Genomic DNA, 16,605 nt, shown 5'->3' with positions numbered 1-16,605 from the left:
TCTCATACTCCGCGGCAAATTGCGAATTAAGCCCTTTCCTCTTTGCCCATTAAAATTATTTCATCCCAGCCCCCAAAATGTATATTCTTATGATATTGTATTGTCTACTAATATGAAGAAGTTTAGGAACGTATTTCCCCTTTTGGAATGAACATTATTCATTCTAGATAGTCAAACTCGTTCGTCTTAGTAATGATCACTTTGTTACATTACTGTGGAAGTTTACAGACTTAACAAAAATAAATGAGCTTATTTAAGTCGGTTGGTGCTCTATCCCAACTTTCCCAGGCGGAGGATCCTTTTTTTTCCTTATCTACCTTTATCGGATTGTTCGTGCTTTGTGCCGGGGCTAACTTTCAAAAAAGATTTTGCAAAAACTCACTACAAAACATTTTATTTCACTTTGTAATTTTTCTTATCCATAAATGTTAATAATTTATATTATCACATTATCAGTATATAATTCTTTGAAGAGTAAAAATTGGTAAATTCGTTTAACGTTATAGATTTATGTCATTAGATTTCGTAGTTCGATTAACCAAATAACCTCTTTCAATTAATTAATCTTTATGTAAGGTATTGGTTGAGATAAAGGTTGATGAGTTCGAATCCCTCTTGTGACACTGACTTTTTTATGTCAACCAATACCTTATGTAAAGATTAGTTATAGATTTATCTTGAACCTCCAGCTGGGGAAGATCCAATAACAAACAGGTAACCCTTTTTAATATTTTTGGAAGACAATGCCCACAGGGGGTGTAAGATGCGTCGAGCGAGGGGCATTAAGCTTTTCTTTATAAGCCGTCATCTCTTTGGATAGCCGACAAGATTGATGCATGTCCTTTTGGATTAAGAAACCAAAAGAGGCACTTTTGTCAACATAACCGTCCGTCCTGGACGGTTGGGAGGCCTGTCGTCTTAGGGTTCAATTTGTCTCCCACGGGGTCGTGACGTCCGACAAATTGTGCACTTTGCTCACGTTACAACCGACAAGCCATTCGACGACACAGCATGAATTTCGAGAAACGACAGGGAAGAATAATGGAAAAGTAATCCTCACAAAGGTACACCTTCCGAAGATTTTGCAGTTCTACAACAACACTAGGGTTGAAGGTTTTTCCTAAACAACGTCGTCTTTTCTTATGAAAAATCACTTCTAGAGATCCAATGCGTTTTATAAAACAATATATATTTTTTATTGTAAACACTTTTTAGTTTTATTCGAATAGTCTTTCAGCACTTAGCTATTATCAATTATTAAAAAGGATTCTTAGGCAGAAAACATAGCTTGACTACATGGACCTAAATGATAAGGGAAAAAGTACTGCCAGAAATTAAAAACAGCTGGAAAATTAATACAGTACATTAATCCAATAATATTTGTACCATGGCATCCAACTTTACGTGACACTCATTATTTTAAGACTGTTAAAGAATGGTAATTATCTATGTATTTATAAAATCTGAATATTAAGATTTTTTTCAAGAGAACCAGACGTTACCTAAAGCTCAGAAATTTCTACTACACGCGTCTTTACTGTTCAACTGCAAACCCTTCCCAACCCCAAAACAAATTTTCCTCCAACCAGTACAAGGCGAATCCAAACAAGCGTAAATAAATCAAAATCAAAATGGTAGAAATAATGAAAAATTATGTTGTTTTTTGAATTACAAAATGGGGGAAAACGTAAAGAGGTGGTTTAATGGAGAGGAATGAAAAATGAGGCGGAAGTTTACAAGTTGAACTCGATATAGAAAACTTCGCTCCCTCTGGAATAGATTAAATATGGCCTATTGTTGTCTTGCAAACTAATAACTAAGATTAATTTTGATATCAAATATACAAATTTGATCATTTTGGCAACCTTTAGTATGTTTGTGATGGTAGTTTAAAACAGAAAGGGGTTTAAATTTTTGTTATATTAATTTAAATGAATTCAATTAAACCCAAAATCCTACTGGAATTAATGAAACAGTTTAATTTCCTGTGGGATAGCCTTTGTTTCATAGTACCTTAAGTGAGTGAAAAAAAGCTGTGTAAACTCAGAATCCGTTTCTGCCTCGTGTAGAATGGCTGAAAGGGGGCCGAGTGGATGGTGTGCTTTGTATTTGTTGTGAACGGAGGGAATAGCCTCTTTCGGGGTGGTGTTACGTGACGTGCCCGAAAAATAGACAGACAGACAGCGGCGGACGTGAGGGCCACCTTGCTATTCATCACACGGCCGAAGCTTTCAAAAGTCCGCCGTCCAGTCGTAATTAAGCACGTCATATATTTCCAGATCTACAAATGAGCCTTTTTCATTCCATCTCCTTTTTTAATATGTTCCCGGGAGGCGGTTTCATTTCCTTTCAAATTGGGGGGGGAAGCTTCATAAAAGTTTTCCAGGCGATTTCGGTATCTTCTAAATTGGAAAGCGACGAGTCGAGTCCGACTCGAAACCCTTGTTAAGTTAATTTGGAACATTTTACTTTTCTTACATACACGTCTCATTATTTTTATACAAAAAAATACCTATTATCAGAGTGACTTGTTTCAAGAAAATAATGTTGTATATTAGGAAGTCTGCAGTATTGATTCACGTTTTATAATAATATAATGACAGATGTCAAAAGTTTGTGCTTTAATGCCAAACACAAATCTATATCTTATATAATAAAAAAGTCTTACAATTCCCTACTTATTTCTCATCAGACAATTGATCATCGTTGTAAAAGGAATATTTGTCCACTTGTGAAGCCAGGTGTATATGTGATTTCTGGAGCAGTCAGTCGTAAGACCTAATCCATTAGATTTCGTGGTCCGATTGTCCGAATAACCATTGCGATTTGCCCTGTCCTTTCCGAATAGAGATTATTTAACGTGTAGGTTATTCTTCTGTATGTTGTCTAAACAGGTTTTTATAAGTTTGCTGGAGAGATCCAATTGGGAGGAGGTGGCATTGGTGAGTATGCCAGAGGAGCTTTGATTTACAGAAAAGATCTTCATGAATTTAATTTTTAAAAAAAGCAAAGAAGGGAAATATTTTTACACTTTTTCGTTGTACCGTTGTGGACCATACTTCATTTATTTGTTTTTGTAGAGATATTTCTTTATTTTTTTTCTCTCATTTATTATATGTTTGCTTGTCGAAAAACATTTTCTTTATCGTGCCAACGTTTCGATCTTTATTGAGATCATCTTCAGAGCCTGGGATTTATAAACATTGTTTGATTTTCTTTCCACATCGTAAAATTCAAACAATGTTTATAAATCCCAGGCCCTGAAGATGATCTCAATAAAGATCGAAACGTTGGCACGATAAAGAAAATGTTTTTCTAAAACCGACGTCACACCAGACCGCATCTCACGATCTCCGAATAATCATTGACTTACGGTCACTAAACACCACACATTATGTAGATTATGATATATTTACTTTGGAATATTTGCATGCTTTCATTTAACATCAATTTCGATTATCTACACCAATCTGCTAGGAATATGTCTCCACATAAGTTCCGAAGCAACCACAGGATTGGGAACAGAAGATATAGCTTCGTCATCGGCAAATTATGTAGGCGTAGTAGGAATATATGCAGCATAAAGGGTATTGAGAATTGGTTTTGCAGACTCCCGCAGACTTACCCCTACAAAATAAGTGTAACTAAATCGTTTTTTACAATTAATATAATTTTTCGTTATCACATATCATTGTTGCAGTTGTATTTATATCTGAAAGTTGCTCATAAATCTTCTACAGATAATATGAGCAAGTTAAAAACAAAATATTCCACATCTTTACTAATTGGGTTAATATTTAATTTAAAAAGTGTTTATTTCCAGGGCAAGTAATAATTTATGTACGTTGCATAAGGGTGAAGTTAAACGATGATTCATCTCGCGTATAGCCGTAAAAAGAGTCCAAGGAAGCCATTAAAACAAGTGGTAAACTTTGTAGAAACAACCCCTCATCGTAAATCGATGGGTAATTAAATGTATCTTGTTACAAACGTGGTAGTGGATAATCCACTTAACAACCGGATCGGCTTTATTGGACGATAAGCTCACAAAAGACGAAAATTTCCATTGTGGACTTTGCCGAAAAGTTTATTATTCTATTTATAAAATCGGACAATGACGCCGGTTGAAGTCATTGTAAGCTAGCTATCAAAGCCGGGGTAAAAATGAAACAGAAACATCATGACCACTTGGACTTAATGTATGCAAACTAGAGTTATTCACACGATTAAACACGTTGGGATCATGAAGAATGGTAGCGTGGGACAACCCATTTCATTTACAAGCCCCATTGTACAAAATTGTTTTGGTATTCTCGGCCCTTTTCGATTGCGTTTATCCCTCGGGAACGTTGTCAATTATTGAGACATGTTTCAATTTGACGCCACCCACCATTGAAATTGCAATTTACTGGTTCCGCGCTCTCGCGTATTCATTAAATTATTTAATTTCGCCCCATTCCCGTTCGAAACGGCGGAAGGAAAAAGGCGAAGGGGGTTTCAATCCTTCCTTTTGAAGTCCTGCCAATGGATAATTTACTTAAATTTAATTTTTCGTCTCATTACACGTCCACTGGAGATTCCACGCATCGCACGGCTTAAAAAAGATTATAAAATCAGTTAAAATTACTATAGTTAGAAGAAACAATAAACAAAGAATATAACATGTATCTAAACCATTTTAAACTAAGCTATTCTTTATATATATCGAGAATAGCTTAGTTTAAAATGGTTTAGATACATGTTATATTCTTTGTTTATTGTTTCTTCTAACTATAGTAACTATAGTCATAATATAATATATATGTATATATATGTTTATATTATATTGTATTAAATGTATTTAATATGTTGTATGCATGTTCCTCTTCTTTCCTCACCTCTACTTGTCGCTCTCTCTCACTCTCGGTCTCTCTCTCTCTCTCTCTGCTCTCCTCTCCTATCCACACTCCTCTCTTTCTTCTCTCCTCTCCTCTCCACTCTCTCTCACTCCCTCTCCACTCCTTTCCTCTCCTGTCCTCTTCACACCACTACTCTCTGCTCCTCACCACTCCTTTCCTCTCCTCTCCACACAACTCTCTCCCTCCTCTCTTTTCCACTCCTCTCCTTTCCATTCCTCTCCTCTCCACTCACTCCCTCTCTCTCCACTTCTCCCCTCCTCTCACTCTCCCTCTCCTCTCCTCTCCATTCTGACCCCCTTTCCTCTCCACTCTCTCACTCCCTCCCCACTTCTCCCCACTCCTCTCCTCACCACTCCACTCCACTATCCCTCTACTCTCCATTCTCACTCCCTTTCCTCTCTTTTTCTTTTTCCTCTCCTCTCCGCTGCTCTCCATTCACTCTCACCCTCTCCTCTCCTCTCCCATCTCTCTCACCCAATCTCCTCTACTCTCCACTCTCTCTCTCTCTCTCTCTCTCTCTCTCTCTCACTCTCAATTTCACTTTCTTCGTAAGGATAATCTGGCCGAACCATTACCAACACATTGTTTCCCTTCGTCGGCTCTTTTCACCTCAAAGAAGCCGACGCCTTATTGAAAAATGTCTTTTCTATACCGACTTCCTTCCCCACCCCTTCAAAATCCAACGTATATAAACATAAAACAGCAAATTCTCACTGGCACTCTCAACACGACACACAAGAAAGGCACAATTACACAGAAGACAAACACTTTGAGTGAGTAGAAATACTTTGATTAAATATAAAAAATATATTTTGCATTGTATAAATTCACTTTTCCACATCCTAAATGTATTTGTTAAATGTAAACAATGTTTGTAAATCTCAGGCCCTGAAGAATTTCAATAAAGATCGAAACGTTGGCACGATAAAGAAAATGTTTGTCTGAAACCTACATCACACCAGACCGCATCTCACGATTTCTGAATAATTATCGATTAACGGTCACTAATCACCACACCTTTCAAAACCTTTTCTCTCAAATTTTAAATATTTTCTAATCTTAACAGTTAATTAAACTTAATCAGCAGGAACTTTTCGGGCTGAGCAAAATATCGAATAATGATCTGTTTCTTAATCTCTCCCCTCTTTCGAGAATTTCCAAGAACCCCAAACCATCCCTAACCATCTATAACTAATTAGATTTGTCGTTTCTCCCTAATTTGAAAATTTGAAAATTTTAATTGGGATGGGCCAGTAATTATTTTTGAATTACATAATTTGTATGAGTTTTATTGAAAATTTTTTTTACACTAATACTTCCGTTCATCGCTTATTTCTCTCGTTTCACCATACGTCTACTCTTTTATTACCATCCATTTATCAATATTTCCATGTGTGTAGTTAACCATCTGCCCACCTACCGCCATTTGGCTACTCACATACATCCATTAATATATCACATGCTTATTTAATCAAATATCTATCAATGATTTTAATTTCAATCATCATTTAATTCAATCAAAGTATTTTGTCTGAAATATGAGTCGTTCAACCTGTTATTAAGGCTCTTAAAAAAATTAATCCAGCTCGAAAATACCGAGATTAGCAGCGTGGGTGGAAGACGGCTCGAGAGGTCCCTTCAAGTAATTTGAAACCCACGCGGTTGTTTTTAAATATTCACCGAAATATTACATTGAACTTATTTAGAAGAAATTTCTTGTTTTTCAGGCGCCCTACCACGTTTCTCAATTCCCTGGGATACAAGGAAACATGTAAATGGAAGCGCAATAACAGTTAAGGAGGTCTATTATCTTTTATAACCGGTCTTGGTCTCAACCAGTTGTTATTCGCCTTAATATTATAAACGTGGGAGGCTAATTTTTCATCTTCGTGAATTGAAGCGGTTTTCTAGCACTATTCGCATTTATCGTGAGATCGTAGTTTTGAAGTAAATCTGTAAAACATCAACGAGAATAAACTGATTCAATCTCATTCTGGAATGCCACGTTAAACCGGCGAAATCGTAGGATTAAATAAACGTTTAATTTAGTTAAGATTTCATATAACGATCGGGGAGGTATTCGAATATTCGATTTATTTTAATAAAAATTCCTGCTAATCCGAGCAGTGTGCGATACGGAATGCATAATTCATAATCGAAATGACTAAAAAGGTGGAAGTCATTAGGCGGTAAGTCCCGCAGATCCGGATGAGAACGGCCGTAAGGAAGTCGGACGGCGTTTTTTTTACAATCTCATTTCTATAAAGGCTCGGCCGTGGGTATTCAATCTGTGAAGGTAACGGACTACGGAGGTTCATTTGGTCGGATCACGCCAGCACGAAAGTCCAAAGGGCCCGGCCGACTCACCATCCATCAGAAAATGTGCGTGATCCCGGATCGGTTATCATAATTGAAGAACGTTAGAGAAATGTAATCAATACTCTCTTGTCATCTGTGCGTTTCGGTTTATTCTGGTGCGGTTTTTAGAATTTGACAAATATTTCATATTATGCAAACCCCTGTAAAACTCAGACTTTCTTGAAACAACAAAAGTTGTCATACTTTTCTTTTTTATGTTTTCACTAAGGAGTTTTCATTGTTCACCTTGTTTATTTATTTTATAACCGGATTATTGCAAAGGTTCAATGAGAAAGACTACACAAAATCTGCAGTGACATTGCTTCGCCAAGTAATTATCCAAGTATTTATCTAAGAATACATCCCTCAATCCAGGGATAACATTGGCAGTGATTTTCGATTTCTGGATGACATTGCCAGACCTCATAGAGACAGAGTTGTTTAGAAATCATCAGTGCTTAGAAATCCTCGTAATTTCCCATCTACCAATTCCACCATTGTCTCCAGGCCTCAATCCTATTGAGCACATGTGGGATGCGTTGCTTTTCTATTACCACCTCCAGCGAGTTGACCTGCAGAAAGTGACTGCAGCTTTGCAACATCTATGGCGGATATTCCTTATGAAAATTAGTGACAACAGTATGCCGAACAGGTGCAAAGAGGTTTTAGCTAATAGAGAACATTATACATGGCATTATTTGTTTAAAAACATTATTGTGTCCAATAAACAAAATAATGAAAGAAAACTTATTTTGTTATTTTTCAAAATCCCTTAATTAACTTTTCTTTCAGTTAAAAACATAATAATAAATATTAATGCAATTTATAATAAATGTGTTAGGGAAAGGAAATATTAAAAAATTGACAATATCCCATATTCATTTTAGAGCAGCTTACCATTTACCGAAAATTTTGAATATGGATGGGCAAATGTTATAGACTTCTGGTTTAATAATAAATATATACATGGTAGAATTCTAATGATTTTTTTCACTTGAATAAACCACGAAGTTATTTATTTAAGTATTATTTAAACCACCCTGAATTTCAAACATTTCTACCTTTCAAATCACGACTGTTTTTCGTAATCGTTTGCAGTTTAAAACATGGTTATGCACTCATTAGGAAAACTCGTTCACTCGCAGTTTGAAACAGTTTCAATTTAATTCGCCGGATGAGTTCGTCCTACTCCCATCCCAGATCCTGGCCCGTATCGATTCCATCGGTTTGCATAAATTTGTACCTATGCGGTTGAAATATTCATAAAGCCGATGTTCGGTGTTAGCCACCGTCTTGATGCCTCCCATAATTGTTAATGAATCCTTCTAGTTTCCGCATCACGCCCCGAGATGTTTGTTCAGAAACAGCTGTTTGACTGAAGCAAGCTTGAATCTGGTCGATGAGCTTTATCTTCAAATTGTTTGCCGAAGCTTAACTGACTCAGTATAAACAGCTACTGTTTTACGAGCTTCGAGGAAAGTTCAATGTGGTGGAGTCACGTCCTAAATAACGATTTGTTGGGGGGATTGTTTCTGCCTCGCAAGGCGACCGTCTTGATGCAATTTCCAAAGCAAAAACGTTAACATTTTCCACGCCGATTTTTCCTTAAAATAAAGTTAATTCATTATATTTTTCAGGTTATTGGCGGAAATACGAATACATATCTGGGAGCGAAGAGAGATCTGGATCCGCCGATATGGGCGAGCAAAATCAGGTTCTACCCGTTCAGCTATCACCGTCGCACTGTCTGCATGAGGGTGGAGATATATGGATGCTATTGGAATGGTAAGCGACTAACGACAGTTATTTGTTCTAAGTTTATTTCTTTGCCGACTTCTTGGCCGTTGTACATGAAAAACCGGTGAGTGGATGTTCAAGTTAAGTTCAAAGTTGCATGGAACGTCAATTACATCCACGATTCCAACCGGCACGGAGGAAATAAAAACAGCAATTTGTTGTTATCGTCAATACAGTATTTTGTTTCAACCTTCACGCTGCAGAGTCAATTGTGAAAATCAACTCAAGATTCTTTACTTCTAGTACAAAGCCATTATTGATTTTTTCCCTTCGATTTTTTCATAGCAATTAAGACTTTGACTGATATTTAAATTTAAGTATTAAAGTATTGGAACATATTCTAATTTTTTATACAATTTTAAATAGGTACAAATGGAAAGAAAAGGAAAATTGCAAATATTGGTTGAGTCCTGTGTTCGTCGGGTCGGACGTCATAAACAGTTGTCGCACGTAGTGACTCGACCGAGGCGGCATTGTGTATCGTTCGCCTGTTTCTACGTCATTCATGTCAAATCAGAAAGAGTTCATTCAATAATGCATTCTGGGTCTGCTCATATTTCTTCATGGCGGCAATTTCGTGACGGAGTCGGCGGGTGCTTCAAACGGCAGCTTTCATCCATCCCGTTATGTCAACTTTGGTTTAAATTGAAGCCGGAGGATAGAATAGAGGTGGAAAGATAAAGAAAAGGGAATATTGGATTTGACGGATTTGTCATTTCCATTTCCATCGTCCTGTCTTTGTTTACTTATTTCCTACGGGGTTCGTATATGGACATGGCGTCGCATCGGATTTCTTTACTGAAACAAAACATAACACATTAGGATTTAGTAGATTCAGATTCAATATTTCAATAAAAAATCAAGGAAAAATGTTCTATTGATTATTGTTTTGCGAAATTTTAATTCCAATATTAGTTCCACATATAAACATCACCTATACGGTTTTTTTAACAAAAAATCTCTGGTAGTTTTAACTTTAAGATGTAATGTGTGGTGATTAGTGACCGTTAGTCGATGATTATTCGGAAATCGTGAGATGCGGTCTGGTTTGACTTAGGTTTTAAAAAGTCATTTTCTTTATCGTGCCAACGGGTTCGATCTTTACTGAGATCATCTTCAGGACCTGGGATTTACAAACATTGTTCGGCCAGATTATCCTTTCAGGATAATCCTATGAAACAATCATCACATTCCACACGTCAAACATTTCTTCATAGTCTAATTTTCAGAAATTTGGCTTTACTTTCCCTAATTATTCCTGTCTATATAATCCTGAAGGGATAATCTGGCCGAACCATTACCCATTTTTCCCATTGTCGGCTCCTTTCACCTCAACGAAACCGACTCCTCATATTAATGTCTTTCTATCCCGACTTACTTACCCACCCCTTCAAAATCCAACGTATATAAACATAAACATTTAAATCTCATTAATACTCTCAACACGAAACAACATTGACACGACTACACAGAAAACACACACGTTGAGTGAGTACAAATACTTTGATTGAATCTAAAATTTTCTAGCATTGAAGAAATTCATTTTTTCCACATCCTACATGTATTTGTTAAATTTTAACAATGTTTCTAAATCCCAGGCCCAGAATAATTTCCTCTCTCTCTAAGCTCCTATACCAAAATAATATAGTAATATAATACAACAAAAGTATACATTTCATACTTCAAGTTTAGAGATTTGGCCAATTTGCTAGACCATAAGGCAAAAAAAAGAAAAATGTAACCAACATTTTCTTTATCGTGCCAACGTTTCTATCTTTATTGAGATTATTTTCAGTGCTCTCTCAACACGACACACAAGAATGTCTACAGACAACAAACACTTTGAGCCCTGAAGATGATCTCAATAAAGATCGAAACGTTGGCACGATAAAGAAATTGTCTTTCTAAAACCTACGTCACACCAGACCGCATTTCCCGATCTCCGAATAATCATTAAGATATAATCATTTCTGAATTGTTGAAAGCTAGGTTCCTCCATGAGTTATTATTGATCTTATGAGCTGTGTTCTCGAATATTCATACAGGTCGCAGTGCAGTATGACGCTCCCTTGTTTGAGGTTCTTTGCCCTGCAGTCGCATAATTCGTTATACGAAAGTTTAAGCCTGTAGAGATATTCCTTCGGTTTACCCTGGTTTTTCAGTACTTGGGTCAGCTTAAAGAATTACGAAATGTCTCGTGCTTTTCAGGATATAACCATCAGAAAAAATGTTTTTGTCCATTTGCCAACATATATTTTCCCGTTCGTCAGCTTGTTCCTACTCTCTAGGCTCGGTTCATTTTGGAACCGTTTAGTTGTAGTTAAACTCATTTCCTCCACCTAGAGAGCTTTCTGAATGTCTAGTCATCTAGTCAGATTCTTTTCATTAATTTAACATATTACACGTCTTGTTTCTACCATAACTTGAATTTAATTACAAATATTAACTTGTAGGAATTGTTTAATTTGTTTGCAGACACAATTTTCCATAAAAGTGAGTGATATTTGCATTTTTTACCATGATTTTCATATTTTACGGTCGAACACAAATAATTGTATTCGGTTTAATGAAAGGCCAAAAAGCCTAAGCAATAGGATAAATACATTTTCTCGTATTCGCCACGCTATCGGTTCGGGGATCAAATCAAATTTAACGATAATGATTTCAAAACAGTGTAACAGACATAAATTTTAAAAATGCTACAGATTTGTCAATCTTAAGGTTCGTTTTGTAACTGTATGTTTGTTTGCGATTTAAAAATCACATTATTTTCTTGTTAATTGATGTATAAATAATACAGGGTTAAAATCATCTAGTAAAGTTACCTAGTAGTTAACTAGTTTTCGTGGTCCACTTGACCAATTTATCTTTCAATTAATTAAGGTTTTTAGTTGAGATAATAAAGTCAATACACGAGCGGGATTCGAACCCACGACCTTCGGCTAGTATACGCCGCTATTCTACCACCTGAGCTATCGTGACTTCTATACACTTACTGTCCACCTCTCCTTTTTGTCATTTTTCAAAAAAACTGAGTATTCAGCCGAAGGTCGTGGGTTCGAATCCCTCTCGTAACACTGACATTTTTATCCCGACCAAAACCTTAATTAAAGATTAATTAATTGAAAAGAATTTATTTCGTCAAGCGGACCACGAATCCTAATAAAAATAAATATAAAAATTATTCTTTACGCCACTACTGTATAAGACAATTTAAAAAGTTATATAAAAAATGCCGCAAACGTATGTCAGTCGATTTGAATTGGAAAATAGAAAGGCAGCTAAATAAAGGAAAAATAATCTGTTATGGAGATAAACACTCACATAAAATAAGGTTGTCGATAAGTAACGAATAAAATAAGATAGATAGAAAGATCTGTTATATATAAAGGTGCACAGGTAAATAAATGGTTATAGATTCACGGATGTAAGGATCGATAAACACGCTAATAAGAATGGATAGAAAAGTAATAAAAATACGGAGAGGTGGCTGTAAAAACAAAATTATCGATCGAAACAAAGTTAGACACAACGAATATAGGAGAAAATCCGAAGACCAGTAAAGGAAATATGGGAGTGTAAGAAAACGGCCAAAATCAGATAGAATAGAAAGGAATAAATCCAGGAAAAAATAGAGTGGGCGGAAAAGAGAAAGGCAGAGAGAGGGAAATGTAATAGAGAGAGAGAGAGAGAGAGAGAGAGAGAGAGAGAGAGAGAGAGAGAGAGAGAGAGAGAGAGAGAGAGAGAGAGAGAGAAAAATAATTACTACAGAGATGGGATATCGTAAAAATAAATATCATCATCAATCAATTATAAAAATAAATAGGCACTTGTGTGTGTGTGTGTGTGTGTGTGTGTGTGTGAGAGAGAGAGAGAGAGAGAGAGAGAGAGAGAGAGAGAGAGAGAGAGAGACACAGACAGACAGACAGAGAGTGAGTGAGTGAGTGAGAAAACGAAAAACGAGCAAATATAATTTTTCCGGTATTAGGTCTTATGTGTGGTGTTTAGTGACGATTAGGTAATGATTATTTGGAGATCGTGAAATGCGGTCTGGTGTGACGCAGGTTTTAGAAAAACATTTTTTAAAATTGTGCTAACGTTTCGATCTTTATTGCGATCATCTTCAGGGCTCAAAGTGTTTGTTGTCTGTGTAGACATTCTTGTGTGTCGTGTTGAGAGGGCACTGAAAATAATCTCAATAAAGATCGAAACGTTGGCCCGGTAAAGAAAATGTTTTTGTAAAACCTACATCACACCAGACTGCATTTCACGATCTCCAAATAATCATTAGGTCTTATATTGCATTTTTGGCTAATGAAGCTAATAATATTTCATTGAATAGAACCACTTGTGTAAAAGTCAATTTTTTAGGCTAATTTTTTTTGCCTTATGGTCTAGCATATTGGGCAAATCTCTAAACTTGAAGTTTGAAATGTATACTTTTGTTGTATTATATTACTATATTATTTTGGGAATGGAGCTTAGAGAGAGAGGAAATTATTTTCGGATTGCGGGTAAAAGAGAATATAACGGATATTGAGGTAGGAAGAGGGATATTATTAGAAATTAGAGTGTTGTAGAGGGACTCTCGGTTGATGGAGAGTATCTACATATTATGATTTAATGTTTTCTTCCACGAATTTTATTTTTCAGATGGAATCGTGAGCTATTCCATGCCGCAGGGGGACAAACGGGGAACAGCCTGGGAGTTTTTCGACGCCACCTATGACGGCCACTGGGACGCCGAGTTGAAGAGAGGCCTTGGACAACTCACCGACGGTAAAATCGGCCACGAGAACTTCAAAATGACCTATTACGATAACGAAAGAGGTAAAATCATCGTTTGGAAAAATTAAATTGTCGTATATCGCAGTCTCACACGCTGTTTTTCAGCAGGACAAGGCTGGGTTGGCTGGAGAAACGACACGAGGGGTGGCCAGCCGGTTGAGATTAAATTCGAATTTGACCGGGTGAGAGAATTTAACTCGGTTCACATCTTTTGTAACAACCAGTTCACGAAGGACGTTCAGGTGAGTTACACAGACTTTAAACATCAAAAATTAGGCAAAGCAAAGTTCGGGTCACGCCATGTCCTGAAAGGTTTTAAAAATTTCCTGAACGCGATCCCCCAAATATCGCCCAACTGATGAAGATTCTAATACATTTCTCTAATTTTCTAATGACATTGATTTTATTTATTAAATACATTATAGGCTCAAAATTGGTGCCAAAAGTAGCAAATACTAAGACAACACAAATGAAAACCTTTCTGGGCGTCTCGAACCTCTTGTCATTTCAACTGAACTGACCATATTTTGATGGTGGCGTGAAGCCTGAACGAGTATTATATAAAAGTTAACCAACGAGAATATGAGGCAGTGAAGTGATCAGTGTCGATCAGTTTACCATATTTTCATTGCAGTGCAGCAATACTGAATTACTGAATAAGAAAATTATTATAAATTAGTGATTAATTTGTATGTCTTTTTATTAGTAAAAATAAAAATTAAAATATATACATTAATAATAGATTAATAATTAATGATAAAATTATATTAATTACCTTAATTAATTTGTACGTCAAGTATTATTTAGGTGCATATTTCAAATAGGATGTAAATCAAAATATATATACATTAATAATAGATTAGTTAATTAATGATAAAATTAAATAATAAAAATTATATCAATTATCTTGATTAATTTGAACGTCAAGTATTATTTAGGTGCATACTTAAAATAGGAGGTAAATCAAAATCTACTATAATATTAATGCATCTTATTTATGATAAGATATATAATTAATGTATTTATCTTATATAACCATGAGGTAAATCATGATTATATGTGATGGGATAAATCCAAATTTATTATATTATTAATACAATTATCATACAAAGATATGCATTATATATCCTATCATAATTAAAATAAATGCATTAATAATATAATAGATTTTGATTTACTCCATCATACATAATCATGATTTACTTCATGATCATATAAGATAAATGCATTAATAATTTAGTAAATTTTGATTTACCTCCTATTTTAAATATGTACCTAAATAATATTTGACATAGAAATTAATCAAGGCAATTATTATAATTCTTATTAATTAATTTTATCATTAATTTACTAATCTATTATTAATGTATAGATTTTAATTTTTATTCATAAAGACATACAAATTAATCACTAATTTATAATTATTTGCTTACTGTATCTATTAAATTAGTATAGTATTTAGTTGTTATAATCCCCGCTTTTTGCACTTTCAAAATTGAGTGGCATTAAAAACCAGCTTCTCATTGGAACGTAAGCTTGAAATCTGGATCATCGATAACAAGAAACTGCGAATAGGGACTATCATTAAAAAAAAGATGAAACAACATACTCACTCCACCGTTTATCATTTCTATCAATCAGTTCTTATCCGTCTAGCCGCCGAAGATGGGCTACGAGAGCTACGAACAGCTTAGTCAATTTAATCGCCATATCGGGTGGCATTCCTTCCTAATTTAACCGTCTAATTAATTTCTATTCTTAATTGGGGGAGGATGACCCCTCTTTAATCACTTGTGTTCTACCTCTTGTGCCGACATTTCCAAAGCAGTGCGAATTTTCATGTGGTCCAGCACCGACACACAATATCAATATTTATGTACTGAAAGATGTTTTTGCCAGCCTAAAATCTCGCCGGTTTTGTTATTTTAACACAATTAATTTTCTATTATAATAAAATGTTATTTTCGTTATAAATCGTCTCTTCTTGTTTTAATATTACGGATTCCTCCATTAAGGATTTATATACTTCATTAATTTATTCGTTTGAAGAGTGTCACTGCACACAACACATGTTTTTCTTAATTAAAACAGGTTTTGACAGGCGTGATAACAGTTTTGTCGATTTGGAATTGTTATACTAAACTAAATCGCTTTTATCCTAGACGGTTATTACTCGCCCTAATCTATGTCAGATTTATATGAATTTGTTACAATCGTTAACAAGCGTATTTCAGTTAATAGCTCTTTTAATATTTATAGCCGCACCGGGGTTGAATAAGTGATTTTTAATAAAGCATTGATTAATTTACTCCGAGGGACAAATAAATATTAAAAACTGTTCCAATCAGCACAACGACGCGTAAATCAAACAGGCTGATAAATTTCAGTTTCTACCTATTAATAAATATTCGAAGTGACACAGTTTAAATTAAACTAGTGGGAAGGAGTGCGTTTAAAAGTATAAACGTCTAACAGTTTTAATAGGGTTTATTAAAAAGGCAGCTGTATACGGTTTGTCCAAAGATTTATAAAACTACGGGTTTTAAAAATGTACTTTTTCTACTATCAAATTTATTGCGGCATATATGCTTAATATATCGATTAGTTAGTTAAAATAGACATTATAAATTAAATAATTAAAGCGAATTCAGGGATGTTTTATGGTATTTAGTTCAGATAGTTTTGTAATGTATGTAGAGAGTGTTAGTGATATTTTAATGTTTTTTGTTTATATATGTTTGAATTTGAAGAATTGGGGAAGGAG

The 16,605-nt window shown here is 35.2% G+C and overlaps 1 protein-coding gene across 1 annotated transcript in view; it reads left to right on the top strand.

Annotated features, from left to right (window-relative positions):
* Window positions 1–16,605, top strand: part of LOC106662887 (discoidin domain-containing receptor 2-like) — a gene marked incomplete at its 5' end in the record, with an annotated part of 67,277 nt that overhangs the window by 15,926 nt on the left and 34,746 nt on the right. The window contains 3 exons of the mRNA XM_024229973.1: window positions 8,894–9,041; window positions 13,707–13,883; window positions 13,950–14,083. Coding sequence (XP_024085741.1) covers window positions 8,894–9,041; window positions 13,707–13,883; window positions 13,950–14,083 — 459 coding nt within the window. The remainder of the gene's footprint in view (window positions 1–8,893; window positions 9,042–13,706; window positions 13,884–13,949; window positions 14,084–16,605) is intronic.

The sequence above is a fragment of the Cimex lectularius genome, unplaced genomic scaffold, assembly GCF_000648675.2.
Source record: "Cimex lectularius strain Harlan isolate CLEC.00 unplaced genomic scaffold, Clec_2.1 scaffold455, whole genome shotgun sequence".
Classification (NCBI taxonomy): Eukaryota; Metazoa; Arthropoda; class Insecta; order Hemiptera; family Cimicidae; genus Cimex; species Cimex lectularius.
This window is presented reverse-complemented; position numbering and strand designations above follow the sequence as displayed.